Source organism: Adiantum capillus-veneris, chromosome 13 (genome assembly GCF_014529385.1).
Source record: "Adiantum capillus-veneris isolate H3 chromosome 13, ASM1452938v2, whole genome shotgun sequence".
Taxonomy (NCBI): domain Eukaryota; kingdom Viridiplantae; phylum Streptophyta; class Polypodiopsida; order Polypodiales; family Pteridaceae; genus Adiantum; species Adiantum capillus-veneris.
The window spans coordinates 55,302,091-55,320,649 of NC_140943.1; the positions used below are offsets into that span (position 1 = coordinate 55,302,091).

General features: G+C 44.0%; 1 protein-coding gene across 2 annotated transcripts in view; it reads right to left on the reverse strand.

Moving 5' to 3' along the window:
* LOC147444032 (uncharacterized) overlaps nucleotides 1-12,643 on the reverse strand; it is a 39,964-nt gene extending 27,321 nt beyond the window's left edge. Inside the window, exon 1 of one of the 2 annotated variants that reach the window (XM_086526777.1) lies at nucleotides 11,878-12,641. In XM_086526777.1, the coding sequence (XP_086382903.1) occupies nucleotides 11,878-12,558 (681 nt within the window). In that variant the 5' untranslated portion in view covers nucleotides 12,559-12,641. Of the gene's footprint in view, nucleotides 1-11,877 lie in introns of both variants that reach the window. The other variant, XM_086526778.1, reaches the window with a different exon arrangement.
* Between the last annotated feature and the right edge of the window lie 5,916 nt (nucleotides 12,644-18,559).

Here is an 18,559-nt window from a genome sequence, read left to right on the forward strand (position 1 = left end):
ATGCAAGTGAATGAGACTGAGAGAAGGAGAGATACGACGCCGAGAGGTTGTAAAACCCTCCTCCGAAGGCCCCACTCTCGTCGGCGAGTGTGGTCTACTTGATTGCACGAAAGAGTACAATGCGAATGCAATGGACTGATGCTATTGGACTATGCCGATGACGACGACGGTGATGACGACGGCGGCTTCGTGGCTGAAACTGGGACTATTCGGGCTGATGTCGTGGCTGGAATTTCCTCGTTTTCTGCTGATGCTTTAAGGCTGAAATAAACGCTGATTCTTAGGGTTTCTGCTGCGTTTTGAATGGGCTGCTGCCGGCTGAAAACGCTGATGTTCTGCAGTGTTTTGAAGGGGCTGAACAGAGGCTAAAACGCTGATCTACTTGTAGGTTCAAGGGCTGAATCCACCAAGGATCTACAATTGAATGATGGCGTTAGTGGTTGCTTTGGGCTGCTGCCAATGAATATCAAAAACGCTGAATCTGCTGAGTTCTTGCCTGGCATTAGTGATGCTGAAAAACGCTGATGAAAACGCTGATCTTCAGGCCTTGCTGGCGATAGCTTCAGGGAGGGAAAACGCTAGGCAATGCCAGGAGATGGGGCGATTCCAATAGGCTGAGGATGCGAGGGAATGGGCCTCAACCAAAAGCTTGGAGAGGGTCTTGCTGAGAGAGGGAGGGAACACCTGTCGCTTGGTAGCCTGCTGTGCTCATCTGCCAATTTGTGCTAACTTGGGTTTGCTTATAAATTAACTTACCCAATTTGCCCTACTGAGTACCCAACAAAAGTCACTTAATAAATAAGTGAAAAATGTCAAAAATAGGGAAAAATGGGATAAAGTCATTTGAAAAATCCACAAACTGACTCTGATGGAAATGCTTATGCTTATGCAAGGTGCAACCAGAGGATATGCATCTACACTGAGTGACTGGGCATGCACGGTCTACGAATAGACTCACAAAAGTGCTAGATCACTTCTAATCTAACTTGATTGGACTTGACGGAAACCCTGCTATGGTGTAGCTTGTCCACGGACACATAGGGTTGAGATGTGTCACGTGACATGACAGGAATCCCAAGAAAGAAGGGCTTGTGCAGCCTCCCCTTGTGCCTCTTTTCACTCATCGAGAGCGGACCGTGCACTTAGCGGCCGGCCAATCGACGTGAGGTGGGAAAAAACCACCTTGGTGTGAGCGCAAGGCCGCCAAGGGGTGCGCCCGCGGAAAAGAGCAGAACTCGAGTGAAGAGAAGATCCTTCTCTAACACAGATTGCAAGCGAAAAAAAGAACCTCAAGAACCTCAAGAACTCAAGACCCCCAAGAACCACAAGAACCCAAGATCCTCGTGAACTTAAGAACCAAAGATCACAATGTATGGTCATCACCCGAAGCGGAATCGATACTTCGCATGGAGGTGGTGAGCATGGGAGTGGCGAAGAAGTGTTTTCCCCACCAGGAGATTTTTTCGACCCTCCCTCGTCCCCATCTACGCCACGAGTTGTACCAAATCGTATGGAGGCGATGGTCAAGTCGATGATGGAGATGATGGCACAACAACAAGAAACGAATCGCGTTGCGATGGCACAACTAGAAAGAAAAGCAAAACAACAGGAAGCCTTGGAGCGTGAACGCCAACACAGACAAGAAACCTTGGAGCGTGAATGTCAACTCAGACAAGACACCTTGGAGCGTGAGCGTCCTCAAGCGCGCTTGGCGGCTGAAGAAAGACAGGCCGAGCGTACGGCACAGAGTGAACAACGCATGCAAGAGTTTGTACGACATGTTCTCGCCTCGAAGTCCGAGCCAACCAAAGATGTTGGTAGTTCCTCAAGTGGCACAAGTCGAGATTCGGACTCCAACAACCCAGTCACAAAGAAGATCCAGTTCAGTAAGTATGATTGTAAGATGGATGCTACGGTTATTCAATCTTGGTTGCATCAATTTAATGCTTATTTTGCGACAACTAAGAAGACAGGAAATAGCAAGGTTTTGACGATAGCTATGTACCTTGCCGATGATGCCATCAATTGGTACCACGCATGGCAAGAGGCACAGTTAGCCACGCACCTAAAGGAAGCCCACGAATTCACGCTTCTTTCCTTCAATTGGCCGATTTCCAAGACAAGCTCTCAAGATGCGGTTTATGCCACCTCAGTACCTCGCACGATTGAAGGACGATTGGCGCGGTCTCAAGCAAAATGGTATGCCAATTATGTCTTTCTCTAATCGTGTTTTGCAGCTCGGCACTCAATTACGCAAATCGGATGCGGAGTGCAAGGAGGCATTCCTTTATGAATTGGATGAGTATATCAAGTATGATGTCGAAGTGCTCGATCCAATCGATCTCAACAAGGCAGTCGCACAAGAGATGAAGCACGACAAGGGAAAGCCTAAGAAAAACAAGACTTCGACAAGTACCTCTCAGACTTCTCAGAACCCTCAGAACAGTAAGAACCGTAAGAATGGTAAGAACAGTAACTCTTCTAACCAATCTTCCAATAGTTTCTCATAATAGAACTCTCAAAGTGAACCTAAGGGTAAAGCTAACACAATTGCTAAACCTAAGCTCACTCCAGATGACAAGGTAGCACAAGGAATTTTAGGAGGATACATCACGTCGGAAGAGCAAAGCACTTATTCTAAGGAAGGTCATTGTTTTCATTGTCACATTAAGGGTCACAACAAAAGAACATGTCCTAAGCTTGATGTCATGTGACACATCCAGCCCTATGTGTCCGTGGACAAGCTACAGCATGATCACAGTTCAGTTCAGTCAAGTCAGTCTAGATTAGAAGTGATCTGGCACTTTTTGTAAGTCTATTCGTAGACCGTGCATGCCCAGTCACTTAGCATAGATGCATATCCTCTGGTTGCACACAGCATGATCATCAATATTCCCATTAGAATCAGTTAGGGGAATTTTCCAGTGATTTTAGCCTATTTTCCCTATTTTTGACATTTTTCACTTATTAATTTAAGTGACTTTCCAACAAAAGTAGATAGGGCAATTTTGCTAAGAAAATATATAAGCAAACCCAAGTTAGCACTAAATGGCAGAAGAGGCAGCAGGAGCTCCACGCTCAACAGGCAACTTCTCAATAGAAACCCCCCCGGGCAAGAGACTTAGCGTTTTTAGCCAAGGACAGCTTGGCGTTTTCTCCATTGCAGATCAGCCCCAGCGTTTTGCATGGAAGATCAACCCGGCAATAGTTAGACATAGCAGATCAGCCTAGCGTTTTTGCATTTGCAGAATCCCGGCGACAGAAGAACCAAAATTCAGCCCTAGCGTTTTTGGTTGCAGATCAGCCCCGGCGTTTTGCACCTTTACCGCGACGGAAAGTCAAGGAACATTAGCGTTTTCAGTTTTCAGCAGTTAGTACCCGCAGATCAAGTCCCGAACCTCGCAGATCTCACCTTCCCGCAACAGTTCCTTGCCACATGGTCACTTTCCGCAAGGTTTACAGTTTCAGCCCGGAAAACGCAGATTTCAGCATCTGCGTTTTCAGCGCGTCGTCGTCGCATCGTTGTCATCGACATAGAGTCAGAATTCAGCAGATACAAGATTTGCAGATTTCAGCCCATAGCGTTTTTGGACAGCAATAGAAAGATTGCAGATTTCAGCCCTTAGGTCAACTTCGTCATCGCCGACATAGCCTAGACTTGCATCAGTCTCATGCATACCGTTTGTACCAGATTGTGCGATCATAAGTAGACCACTCTCGCCGACAAGAGTGGGGCCTTCGGAGGAGGGTTTTACAATGTCTCGTGTCGTATCTCTCTATCTCTCAGTCTCATACACTTGCACGCACAGTGTCCATTCACTTTGTTTGTGATCGTAGTATTCTCTCATTAAACACGGAAGGCTCTACCTTCCATAAGAACAAAAGGAACCTTGAGCACAGTTCGGAGCACTCATCTTGAGCAAAGCGCAAACATTCATTCCGTTGCACCTAACATTGATATCAAAGCTTTGGCAGTGTTCTGTATCACTCAAGGAAAGAACCACAAGAACCACAGAATTTTTTTTGCTTATTGAGGTCGCACGAACCCAAGCTCGCTTGGGCGTGTCGATTCCTGATCGTGTTTTTGAAGAGTGACAGGAATCCCAGGAAAGAAGGGCTTGTCCAGCCTCCCCTTGTGTCTCTTTTCACTCATTGAGAGCGGACCGTTCACTTAGCAGCCAGCCAATCGACGTGAGGTGGGAAAAAGCAACCTTGGTGTGAGCACAAGGCCGCCAAGGGGTGCGCCCGCGGAAAGGAGTACAACTCGGGTGAAGAGAAGATCCTTCTCAAGCACGGTTTGCAAGCGAAAGAACCTCATGAACTCAAGAACCAAGACCCCCAAGAACCCAAGTTCCTCGTGGACTTAAGAACCCAAGACCCCCAAGAACCCAAGTTCCTCATGAACTTAAGAACCCAAGACCCCAAGAACCACAAGAACCCACGACTTCAGTGGATGGTCATCACTCGAAGCGGAATGGATACTTCGCTTGGAGGTGATGAGCATGAGAGAGGCGAAGAAGAATTTTCCCCACCAGGAGGTTTTTCCGACCCTCCCCCTTCCCCATCTACGCCAAGGACTGCACTAACTCCTATGGAGGAGTTGAAGCAGTTGTTTAAGAAAAGACAGTTGAAACGCGAAGAAAGAAAAGCAGAAAGAGAAGCAGAAAGAAAGGCCTACGAAGAACGAAGAGCAGCCAGAGATCGTGAATACAAAGAAGAAATGGCATCAATATGACTTGGAAGAAAAAAAAGTCAAGCCAAATTTGATCGCGAGAACAAAGCAAGACAAGAAGAATTTGATCGCGAGAACAAAGCCATGAAAGAAAAGAGCGACCAACACATGAAAGAATTCTTGCGACTCTTTTCTCAAGTTCAGGCACAGATGCAAGAGATTCTGAAAAAGGAGATTATCTCAGTCTCTTCTTCTCCAAAGCAAGACACACATGATTTGCATGATGATTTGAATGACAATGATTTGAATGATAATGATGAGCATGATGATTTGCATGATCAAGATGTCATTTCTCTCAAGCATGATGAGTTGCACGACGATGATGTGATTGTTCACAAGGATATGTGTTAGTGGATGCTTTTTCTAGCGAAGCTAACCTCGTTGTAGATTCAATCAATCACAACAAATCGATCTTTGCTTTCGAGTCGAGGTCCAAAGAAACCCTTCACGAAGAACCGATCTTGGCTTTCGAGTCGAGGTCCAAAGAACCCCCACAATACGATTCGATCATTCAGGAAGAAGCGATCTTGGCTCTCGAGCCTAGGTCCAAAGAACCCTCACAGGAAGTATTATGTATTCGCATGATTGATACGCACTCATTGTTCGAATGTTTCATTCGTGATCGTTTCCTGTATTTTAGTCAGCATCTTTATGTGATCCCTTTTCCTAGGCATGACATATTGTATGTTGAGCACGTTTCTCTCATGGATGAGCACGAATGTATGCGGATTTTTCATGAAAAGCTCAAAAGTATGTATGTCAAGAAGTCACATTCCATGTCTCTTCCTTGGCATGACACAGTTTCCCAACAAGCACATGAAAGTATGAGCACCAAGCGTGGGCATTTCCATTGTGTTTTGCCACAGTTGATTGCTCTAGATCATAAGAGAAAGATTCAATCTCATTGTTTGCATGTGTTTGATGAACGGGTTGTCACTCCGTCTCCCGTCTCTATGTTCATCTACATTGCATACACAGTCTTTAGCGAAGACAAGATTTTTTCCACTCACTTTACATGGAATGGGTATGTTCATGGTTTTGTGTTGGAAATGATTTCAGGAATTTTCACCCATGGAGTTTCTTGAAGATGGCAGAAGCACGACTCTAGACGAAGTTGAAGCATCGAAGGAGCCACAGAAGACTTTGTCGCTTTCGGCACGGCCCAAAGAAGCAAGCGTTGAACTTCATAAAGGTCAAGTACCGCATGACCCACACATCAAAGTGGGCCGGCGAAGAGTCCCTTCCACGATTCCGGATGCTATTGGCAATCTCCCTCGACGCCATACAGTTCGGTACCAGTACCTCACTTTGAAAAGGAGGGGATGTCACATGACACATCCAGCCCTATGTGTCCGTGGACAAGCTACAACATGATCACGGTTCAGTTCAGTCAAGTCAGTCTAGATTAGAAGTGATATGGCACTTTTTGTGAGTCTATTCGTAGACCGTGCATGCCCAGTCACTTAGCATAGATGTATATCCTCTGGTTGCACACAGCATGATCGTCAATATTCCCATCAGAATCCATTACAATCAGTTAGGGGAATTTTCCAGTGATTTTAACCTATTTTCCCTATTTTTGACATTTTTCACTTATTAATTTAAGTGACTTTCCAACAAAAGCAATTTTGCTAAGAAAATATATAAGCAAACGCAAGTTAGCACTAAATGGCAGAAGCGGCAACAGGAGCTCCACGCTCAACAGGCAACTTCTCAGTAGAAACCCCCCCCGGCCAGGAGACTTAGCGTTTTTAGCCAAGGACAGCCTGGCGTTTTCTCCATTGCAGATCAGCCCCAGCATTTTGCATGGCAGATCAACCCGGCAATAGTTAGACAAGGCAGATCAGCCTAGCGTTTTTGCATTTGCAGAATCCCGGCGACGACAGAAGGACCAAAATTCAGCCCTAGCGTTTTTGGTTGAAGATCAGCCCCGGCGTTTTGCACCTTTACCGCGACGGAAAGTCAAGGAACATTAGCGTTTTCAGTTTTTAGCAGTTAGTACCCGCAGATCAAGTCCCGAACCTCGCAAACCTCACCTTCCCGCAGCAGTTCCTCGCCACACGGTCAGTTTCCGCAAGGTTTACAGTTTCAGCCCCGAAAACGCAGATTTCAGCATCTACGTTTTCAGCGCGTCGTCGTCGCATCGTCGTCATCGACATCGTAATCGACATAGAGTCAGAATTCAGCAGATACAAGATTTGCAGATTTCAGCCCATAGCGTTTTTGGACAGCAGTAGAAAGATTGCAGATTTCAGCCCTTAGGTCGACTTCGTCATCGCCGACATAGCCTAGACTTGCATCAGTCTTATGCATACCGTTTGTACCAGATTGTGCGATCAGAAGTAGACCACTCTCGCCGACAAGAGTGGGGCCTTCAGAGGAAGGTTTTACAACGTCTCTGGTGTCGTATCTCTCTTCTCTCTCTATCTCTCAGTCTCATACACTTGCACGCACAGTGTCCATTCACTTTGTTTGTGATCATAGCATTCTCTCATTAAACACGGAAGGCTCTACCTTCCATAAGAACAAAAGGAACCTTGAGCACAGTTCGGAGCACTCATCTTGAGCAAAGCGCAAACATTCATTCCGTTGCACCTAACACTTGACTCTAATGAATCTAAAGAATCCACAAAACCCACTTCCTCTATCAATGCAATAAATGACAACACGAGTGTGCCCCAAGTTTGTCATGACCCTCCCATTGATGAGTCTCTCATTAAATGTTATGGTCATATGACGGGGCAGCGTTTTGTCATAATGTTTGACCCAGGCAGTATGCATGATGTGATTAGTCCCTCTCTTGTTGAGAGAGCCCGCCTAGAGGTTAGTCAAAAATCTCCTTTTGAGGTCTCTGGCTTCGCTCCCACTATGGACTCTCTCATTACGAAGGAGTGCCTTGATGTGTTGTTTACAGTTCAACAAGCCGCTTTTCATAGAAAATTTTTCGTCTCTCCTCTTTCAGGATGTGAGATGATTTTGAGCATTCGATGGTCGTGAGCATAGCCCTCTCATTGATTGGGCGGAAAATACGTTCACTTTCGATGCCAAAAGTGACTCTCCCATTGTCATTCGTGAAGAGCAAGTTGTTCATTCTCCATCTCTCATTTCTAATGTGCAGGCGAAGATTGAACGGATTTAGGAGAAGGAGACTCTTTCGGTGTCGTCTTCTCCAAAGCATGATCCACATGATTTGCAAGATGATAAGCATGATGATTTGAATGATAATGATAAGCAAGATTATTTAACTGACAATGACAAGCATGATGATCACAATGTGATTTCTCACAAGCATGATGATTTGTATGATCAAGACGTGATTGTTCCCAAGGATGATGGTTTAGTTGATGCTTTTTCTAGCAAAGCTAACCTCGTTGCACATTCGATCAACCACGAAGAATCGATCTTGGCTTTACAGTCGAGGTCCACAGCAACCCCCCCCCCCCCCCCCCCCCGGCAGATTTGATCAAACACGACGAACCGATCTTGGCTCTCGAGCCTAGGTCCAAAGAACCCTTACAGGAAGTACTATGTGTTCGAATGATTCGTCAGCACGCATTGAACGAGTGTTTCATTCGTGACCATTTCCTATATTTTAGTCAGCGTCTTCATGTGATCCCTTTTCCTAGACATGACATATTGTACGTTGAGCACGTCTCACTCATGAATGAGCACGAATGTATGCGGATTATTCATGAAAACCTGAAATGTATGCATTCAAGGATGTCACATTCCATGTCTCTTCCTTGGCACGCCACAATTGTAGAAAAAGCACAAGAAAGTATGAGCACCAAGCATGGGCATTTCCGTTGTGAATTGCCACTGTTGATTGATTTAGATCAGAAAGACAAGATTCGACCTCATTGTTTGCGTGTGTCTGGTGAACGGTTTGGCACTCCATCTATTTGTTCATCTACATTGCATACACAGTCTTTTGAGAAGACGAGATTTTTTCCAGTCACTTTACATGGAATAGGTATGTTCATGTTTTTGAGTTGGAAGTGGTTTCAAGAATTTTCAGCCATGGAGATTCTTGAAGAAGGTGGACCTACGTCCATAGAAAAAGTTGAAGCATTGAAGGAGCTACCAATGACTTTGTGTCGCTTTCGGTGCGGCCCAAAGAAGAAGACTTTGCAAACCTTTATGAAGTTCAAGTATCGCATGACCCACACATCGGAGTGGGACAGCAAAGAGTTCTTTCACTTCACTAGCACTATCTGGCAGAAGAAGAAGGAGAGCATCAGGCACTCAGTGCAACAGGCTTCTGGAGACCCTTCTCAGCAAGACGACCCCCCCCCCCCCCCCCCCCCCTTTAACCTGGCGCTTTGGGAGTCCTACAGCCAGCATTTTCAGCCTGGTGCCTTGTCGTTTTCAGCAACAGACCTCTTATCACCGTGAGCCTTGACCTTGGCATTTTCTGCAGTAGTATCACAGCCTATAAGCAGCGATCCTGCGGTAGATATTCAGATATTCAGATATTCTGCAGTAGTATCACAGCCTATAAGCAGTGATTTCCAGCAGGAGATATCAGCCTTTAGGCAGCGTTTTGCAAACTTTTGCATCAGCGTTTTTTACCAGCAGCCCAGCATTTTGATCCAGCAATATTCAGCGTATAGGGACAGCAATAGCCAGCGTTTTTGAACAACCATACCCAGCGTTTTTGCACAACAGTAAAGCAGCAATCTCAGCAGTAGGGACAGCGTTTTTGCAATAGCAGATCAGCCCGTCAACTTCGACAATTGCAGATTCGACGAGCACTCAGTTTTCAGCCATAGTCTCGTCCTCGTCGTCACACCGTCAGCCTCGACATAGCCCCATTAATTGCATCAGCATCTTGTACCAGATTGTGCAATCAATTGTAGACCACTCTCGCCATCGAGAGTGGGGCCCTTGGAGGAGAATTTACGTAGTCTCCGGTGTCGTATTCTCCTCTCTCTCTCTCTCTCAATCTCATGCATCTTCACGCACAGTGTCCATTCACTTTGTTTGTGTCCATTGCACTCTCTTATTAAAGAACGGAGACTCTCCCTTCCATAAGAACAAAAGGGACCTTGAGCACACTTCGGAGCACTCATCTTGAGCAAAGTTCAACATTCATTTCGCTGCATCTTACATCTTGATCATGCAAATCATCATGCTCGTGAATAATCACATCTTGATTATGCAAAGCATCATGCTTGTCATTATCATTCAATTCATGCTTATCATCATGCAACTCCTATGTGTCATGCTTTGGAGAAGAAGAGACTAAGAGAGTCTCCTTTTCTCGAATCTCTTGCATCTGTGCCTGCACTTGAGAAAAGAATCGGAACAAGGCATCTTTCCTTCCGTTGTGCTCTTGTTCTATGGCTACCATTCTTTCTTCCTGATCACGGGCTATTTCTACTTTTCTTTCTGTGGCCTCCAAGCGTGCTTGCTCGGGCTCACGCTCAACGTCGGCCATTCTTTCTGCTTGTCTTGCTTCGCGTCCTAACTTCATGTCCATCATCATCTTGTTGAAAGCCTCCATAGGAGTCAGTGCAATCCTTGGCCTAGATGGGGAAGGGGGAGGGTCCGAAAAACCTCTTGGTGGGGAAAACTCTTCTTCGCCACTCCCATGCTACAAGACAGGAGGCAAGGCAAGCTCGACAAGGACAGTAGAGCAAGAGCTCAGTTGGAAAAGTCGTCGTTATAAATGCAAGAAGACGCTTTGTTTGGCTCGAGAATGCAAAGTCAAAAGGCAAAAGCAGGAACTCACGAAAGCACACATGCAAAGGCAAGCTTGACAGAGATAACGGCAATAAAGATTTGATAGAGGAGATCGGCATGGCAAATGTGGTGGTGGCCACACTGGCCACAATGCTAGATTTTTAGTCATGTGACTCTTGCTCCAATTAGCTTAAGCCAAGGAGAGGCTTATGAGCGGCAGAGAGAAGCAAACAATGCTCCCTACAAATAATTTGGACCCGTGTGTTGGAGTTCAAGTTATCGGTGTTTGAACCCGTGGATCGGAGTTCGAGACGCATGGATCTAGCAAGGAACCAACGCAACATATTAAAACACTATGGATAAGTGCACCAATCCATTTTTGTTAACTATGGACAAGATGTGTTTAAAAGTTCATTGTCTAGAAAAATTTGGACGTGAAGTGTTTGCAGTTCACGAATGGGGATTCTCGGACGTAATGTAGTCTACAATTCAATTTTCCTCCAGGCAACCTATGCTCAAGATGGCATTCTTCTAAGGTTAAAATGTTGGTGGTAGCAAAACCGAGGTGTATCCAACGGAGTGTCCAGTTGCTGGGGTGTCCATGGTAGCTTCTACATTGACTTGGTTTTCCTACATATGTCCACTATGAGCTGCAGAGAGGGTCTTTGATTTATGGCAGCTCAACTGAATGGCCCAATGTGGTCCCGAGATTTATTTTGGCTTTAGGTATTTATTTTACTTATTTGTCAAACTTTCGGAAGGGCAATTTTCTACAGAATGTATATAAGCAACCCTCAGCCCCCATTGTATAATCATCAATTCATTGCCCAGTTGGTTAGTTCAGCCGATTCTCTCTCTCTGGTGTATTCTCCCGCTCTTTGTACGCTTCCGCGTCGTCAACTTTGACATAACCAATATCATCCCAGCACCTAGCAACTTCTCATTGGAAGTAACCCTTGGCCAGCAAAACTCAGTGGACCACGGATCAATCAAATCACGGTAAAGAAATATCGCCTTTTGAATGGAAAGATTGAATGTGATATCAAAGAGAAATTGCCTCTGAATGTGAAATAAGAGCCAAAGTGGGCACTATTACAAACCCTTGACCATAAACAAACTCCTCCATAACCCAACCGACATCGGCATGCATTGTGGCATGCGCATTCCAGACTAATTGGGCTCACAAGTGGCAATCCACGTCAATGAGAGAAAAAAACCATGAAATTTCTCAATAACTGCTATAGAATAACACCATGCCTTTCTCAGCAGACATGGCAACCAAGGGATGCATGTGTTCTGCTAAACGGCAATGCAGACGTATAGTAAGATAGTTTACTGTTATGAAAGAGATCAGAACACCTCTTGTAAAAAGCAGCTTCACACTTCAAGCCCCTTGAACCAGTAGGTCATCAAAAACATTAAAATTTGCATTGTTTTTAACAAGCTCAAATATTCCATACCTTAAGCGTGTTTGCTTTCAGAAACTCTTCCACCAGCAAGTCATATGCTTTCAAGTTCACGCCTGACGAGAGAAATGCCTGCAGCTCACCGCAGAAAGCCTCTGCATTCTCAAATAGAAAAGGCTTGACATTATTGTACATCGCTTCCATCCACAAAGCAGGAACACGGAAGTCCACTCTCTGCTTATCCACATAATGCTTCAAAATCCCAAGCACAAGTTGCACGATCAGATCGACATCCTCAACTTGCATGAGTGCTTGGAGCTCTCTTTGTACCCATTGCTGAACATTCTCATTCCCCGACATGTAAAACACCATTCTCTTACATTTGATGTTCTGATTCAAAGTCTCTGCGGCGAATGTTCGTAGACCATTCTTGTACACGTACAAACGCTGATAATGAGCCGGTGAGAGAGAAAAAGAGGATGTTTTCGTCGGTGGGATACCGAAGAAATAGTGGCGTTGAAAAGTATCAAGACAGAAACCATGAAGGATGCAGGAGCTGCGTGTTTTGCAGAGCGGGCATTCTAGGCAAGTTTCGGCCTCCATGGAGGGATGCGTGAACACCATCTCTGCCCATTGCAAGATGCAATGGAAGCAGAACTTGTGGAAGCAGGGGTCCAGGAAGGCGTCGCCGCTAATGGGTTGGAGGCAAATGGGGCAAGGTTCTTCAATTTCCATAACCGCAGGTTATTCTCTAGCCCCTGAACGAATGGCTTCTTGAGGGACTCGTGTCGTGTGCGTCGGCCTAAGGCTTTGTCGGTTCTGGGTCAAATAGTGTATTTACCTGACATGATTTTTCCGCGTGGAATACCAAAGAATTAAAAAACAATTTCAAAAGGCAGCGATGGAAAAAGCAGAGGGAGCAATTTTTGGTCTCTGCGCGGGTCTTGTGAAAGGGGATGAGATCATGGAAATGTGGACGAAAGGAACCTCTAGAGAAAGTTCATGTGGCACCCATTAGCAGCTCGTTAGAGCAAAACCAAATTTTAGTTGTTATTTGGTTAAAGGAAAACAACACAAGTTACACAATATCTACTGGAAGCAGGGTACACAACAAAACGAAGGATTGGTCGCACACAACCTTGAAGAATGACCGCAATGTCTGAAGCCAAGAGGGTTGTTGAAGAATTTCATTGCACGCTTGGTGAAGAGGTTGGTTATGCGATTGAGGATTGCATGGGGCTGGAGACAGTAACCAAGTATATGACAGATGGAATACTTCTATGGGAATCACTTGTGGATAGCCACCTCTCAACATATTATGTTATCATAGTTGATGAAGTAAATCTGAAAGAACAATACCCACTAATGTCCTCTACCGGTTGCGCAGACGGTACTTTCAAGGGGCAAGAAGCTTCAGTCACTCCCTTAATCGGGAAATTGAGGCTCCATGTCCAAAGCTATGTGGAAAAAGAGGACTTCTTTATATCTCTTCTCAAGCATGAGGATGTAATCCTAGGGGCATCATGGTTTGATCGCATGGCTGCCAATGTTAAATTCCCTAAAAGGAGAATCTCCTTTAGGTTTAGGGAAAAAGATATGTACATAGATGCCAAGCAAATGGGTAACATGATACCCATTGTACATACACAAGCTTTCAATAAGTCAATAAAGAGCCCTATTTTCGTGTACATGATTTTTGTTAAAGACTCTCAAAATGAACCTAATGTTTTAGCAAAAGAAAACATACACAATCAAAAGGGATTAGAGTTATCCAATTTTCTCAAGGGGTTTCAAGATGTCTTTATTGACGACATCCCTTGTGAACTACCTCCTAAAAACGAGGCAATGATGACCATGCAATTGAACTTCTTCCAGGAAGTTCACCGCCTAATAAGCCTCCTTATAGAGTTTCTCAAGCTCAACAAGAGGAGATTACACGGAAATTCCATGAGTTAGTTGAGAAGAGCATGGTTAGGCCTAGCTCATCTCCATTTTGTTCTCCTGTGCTACTAGTACAAAAGAAAGACGACACATATCGTATGTGTGCCAACTATAAATCACTAAATAGGATCACTATCAAGAATGGGTTTCCTGTTCCACGGGTAGAAGACCTATTTGATAAGCTACAAGGGTCCACCTACTTCAGTAGGATTGACCTAAAAAGTGGCTATCATCAAATAAGGATAGTTGATCAAGATATTGTAAAGACCGCATTTTGCACTACGTTTGGTCTTTAAGAATACATTGTCATGCCTTTTGCCTTGACCAATGCACCAACCACATTCAACCGCTTGATGGAGAAGCTATTCAGGCCTCACCGAACCTTTACTGGAGTGTTCTTTGATGATATCATCATCTACTCTAATTCATTAGACAAACACAAGAACCACCTCCAGGTACTATTCAAGTTTTAAGAGAGAATAAACTTTATGTTAATCGAAAAAGAAGTGAATATTTCTTACAAGAGATCTATTATTTATGTCACATTATCTCTCAAGATGGCATCCAAATGGATCCATCAAAGTTAGAGGTAATAATAGGGATGGCCTAAACCAAGAGAATCTTCATGAACTAAGAATCTTTATAGGTATGTGTGCATACTATAGATGCTTCATAGAAAAGTTCTCACTAACAGCAAGACCATTACATGACCTAACAAAGAAAAACGTTAGGTACACACGGTCTGCCAAGGAGAACAATGTTTTTGAAAAGCTTAAAGAAAAGCTTATCTCTCAACCTGTGCTTACACTACCGGATCTCTCAAAGCCATTTGAGGTCCAATGTGATGCTTGTGGTGATTGCCTTGGAGCTGTTTTGCTCCAAGAAGTGCACGCCATAGGCTATGAAAGTCGAAGGCTCGACCCTCTTGAGCAAGCTCTAGGCATATATGAAAAGGAACTCCTCGCAGTTCTACATGCCTTAGACTCATTGAAGCACTATTTATTGGGGACTCCTTTCATTCTGCGAGAACGGATCACCAAAGTCTTAACTACTTCATGACGCAGACCAAGCTCTCCAACAAACAAATGAGGTGGGCAAATTTCCTTTCACAATTTCATTTTCATATTGCTCACATTGCTGGCAAGCATAATCAAGTAGCCGACCACACTCTCAAGACGGCCAAGAGTGAATGCAGTTTCCATAGCAACTCACAATGATCTATCTTCTATGATAGATGAGTATGCTATTGATCCCGAATTTAGAGATGTGATTTCAGCCCTTGCATTAGGGAAGAAAGAGTAACCATTTACTTTACAAGATGGTAATTTTCTCTATGGCAATAGACTATGCGTTACTAACTCACTCTGTGAGAAAGTAATGTATGAATCGCATGCTCCTCCTTATGCTGGACATAAAGGGATTCAGTCTACCCTAAAGGGGATTGAAACATATTGCTATTTGTCTGCCATGAAAGCAAACATAGAAGAGTATGTTTATAAATGTGTGGTATGCCAAAAGACAAAGTTTGATAGAGGGAAGCAACCAAGATTGCTTCAACCTTTGCCAATCCCTAATTCACCATGGGAGAGAATATCCATGGATTTTATCTTTGGATTGCCTAAGTCTATCCATGGAAATATGGGAATATGGACGATAGTAGACATGTTCAGTAAACAAGCTCATTTTATACCTGTCAAAAAGACTATCAAAGCCCATCAAATGGCAACCCTCTTCATTTCACAAATCTTCAAGTACCATGGCTTGCCAATGTCCATAGTGTCAGATAGAGATCCTAGAATGACCAGTAATTTTTGGAAGGGTCTCTTTGAGAATTTAGGGACAAGGCTAAACTTCTCTTCGGCCTATCACCCACAAACGGATGGCCAAAGTGAAATAGCTAACCTAACAATCCTTGATCTACTAAAAGCCTATGTAACGGAAGTAGATCAAAGATCCCAATGGAGAAGTACTTACCCTTAGTGGAGTATGCCTACAATAACACTGTACATACTTCCACGGGAAAAACACCTTTTGAGGTAATTGAGGGAAGATCAAAAAGTCCCCTGCTACTTAAGGTACACGGGAAGATCTTCGCTGCATGTGATTATAGCCGAGACCTACAAGAATCTTTCCAAAAGATTAAGGATGCTATCTCTATCTCACAACAAAGGCAAAAGGCTGTTGCTGACAAGCACAGAAGAGCCCAAGACTTTAAAGAAAATGTTTGGGTATTACTCAAATTTCCCAAGGCTCGATTAAGGCACACGACGGGCAAGAATCCTACGGGACACCAAAAGTACTATGCTAAGTTAGCAAAAAGGTACTATGGTCCCTTCCAGATTCTTAGGCCAATCAATGAGATGGCTTATCAACTCAAGTTGCCCAGCCATTGGCTCATACACAATGCTTTTCATGTGAGCCTACTAAAGCCTTACAAAGGAGAGCCACCTCAAGAACCAACTATTGAAGACCCACCGGAGATTGAGGACCAAGAAGAGGTGCTGCAGCCCAAGTCCATCCTCCGACATGAAGACAAGGTACTAAAAGGCGGTAAGACTATCCGCCGATATCTTATTAAGTTTAAGAATTATCCTTTTGAAGATGCTATATGGATGCAAGGCATACAATTAAAGGATAACCTAAACCTTGTCAATGCTTACAATGCTTCCCAAGAGTAGGCAAATCTACAAATGTTAAAAATGAACAAATTTCTTGTCTTATAAGACTCTCTTTTTCTTTATTGTGCACAAATGTGAAGTAGTATGCATCCTTATATCAAGTTTGCGGAGACGACGTCTCCCGAACACCAAGTAGATCTTGTCACTCTATTATGGAAGATTGATAGGACTAATGTGCAGACATGTTTGCGGCAGCTTAGGCCTTCAAGCGCCGAATGGACTAGTCATCCATTCTGGAACGATGTCGTAGGGTAACATAGGGATCCTCTACCCGCTAGAAAAAGGACTAATGAATATGCTTTATCTTCTCTACCCTATAGTCGAGGATGACTATGATTTCAAGAGAGAGTAATGTCATAATAACTAATATCTAATTCTTCTAAATGGTTTTCTCATGTTAAACTAATCATTTAATATGGGAAGTGCCAGGGGAGAAAAAGCTAGAATATTGGTTAAGCTGGCAGACCGGCCACAGTAGGGATCCAAAGGAGGTAAAATAGGGATCCAAAGGGGGGGCCATCTGCAAAAGAGCTATGTGCAACAATGGGATCCAAAGACCTTAGGGTTCAGCCCATTAAAACTTTCAAAATGCTAAGGTTCCAAAATTCAAAGGTTGTGTCCAAAGGTCAAAGATTAGGAAATTTGGATGCTTTGTGTGTGTGTACAAAAGCTTCACAAGTCCCTACATAGGAGGGGGCGAGCCCAAGAAGTAGGGGATGAGAGAGAAACACCCACACACACTCACAAGCTTCATTTGTACACAAGGGGAAAGAGGGACACATGTCAGCTCCCTAGGCCAGATGCCCACAAGGTGTACTCAAATCCTATTGGATGGCCATGGAGGTGGACCAATGAGAATTAGGATAGAGTAAATCTAGTTTAATTAATTTAAAAACACTTAATAAAAGAACCAATAGGAATTAAGCTCTCTAGAAGACTATTGGACAGTCTCCCAAGGGGTCCAATAAGCATTCAGCAGCCCAATGGCTTGCTTGATTCCTATTGGCCAGGAGACAAAGGGGTCCAATGAGAGTTTAGTTGCATTTATTAATTACCTAAAGCTCTCACAAAAGGGGAAAGGGGGACACATGTCAGAAGGCTATTACTTATGCTCCTGAAATCCTATTGGCTAAGCTTGGGGAGGTCCAATGAGGTGCTAGCAAGAGCAAATAGCAAGAGGGGTCGACCGAGAGAGAGAGAGAGGGTGCTGATTTTTCAAAGGCAATTATCCACACACACTCACACAAGCTCATATGTAGAGTAAGAAGACTCTCTCTCTCTTTTCTCAAGCTTTAATGGAAAGCTTATCACCTACTCCAAGCTTGTGAGAAGGGAGGCCTACACCAACAACTCTTGGCTTTGTGATGCAAATCCAACCAAGAGCCAAGCTTCAATGCATGCTAATCTCCTCTACCATGCTAATTACTAAGCTAAGTTATGCTAATATGAGTGATTATGTGAGGAGATGTACATCTTTCTCGTAAGAATACTCCTTCTTCCTCTCAATCTACTCTCATACCCCGCTAGCTCTCACCATCTTCGAAGGTGTGCGAGGTCTTGGGTCTGAGACCGTGAGGGAATTGATGTTGTGTTTGATAAGTGTTTTGCTTAGTGCTTGAAGTTTCCATCTTCATTGCACTAGCTAGTATTGAAGGAACACAAATAATTGTATTGTAAAATGTCTCTTGATTGGAGAAACCATAATACAAAGCCTTTTGGAGAGGGGACCGCTGGCTCCATGCAAATCCGGTCCTCAACTATTGTCAATTGCTTAATTTCTCTCTCTTTTGAAGTATTGTTCATGCTATCTAACTGGGTGTTATACTTTTTGTTGCTCTCTCCACCCAAGCATTCTTGTTATTCTCATTAGGAATCTATTCTAATGAAATGCTCATTATGTTCATGCTATTTTCAGCTACACACAAGTTACTAGGCCATTAAATGTTACAAAGCTACAGAGCTTGCGGACATGCTGCTAGTCGGTACCATTGGGTGCCATAGAAATGTCGGATGATTGCCCAAAAGTGATGCAGCACGTAACTTCTAAGGACAACTAGTTGTAGAAGAATGTCCTTTGTGCCAGTCACGCAAGCCCTGGCAAAAGTGATGTTCGAAGC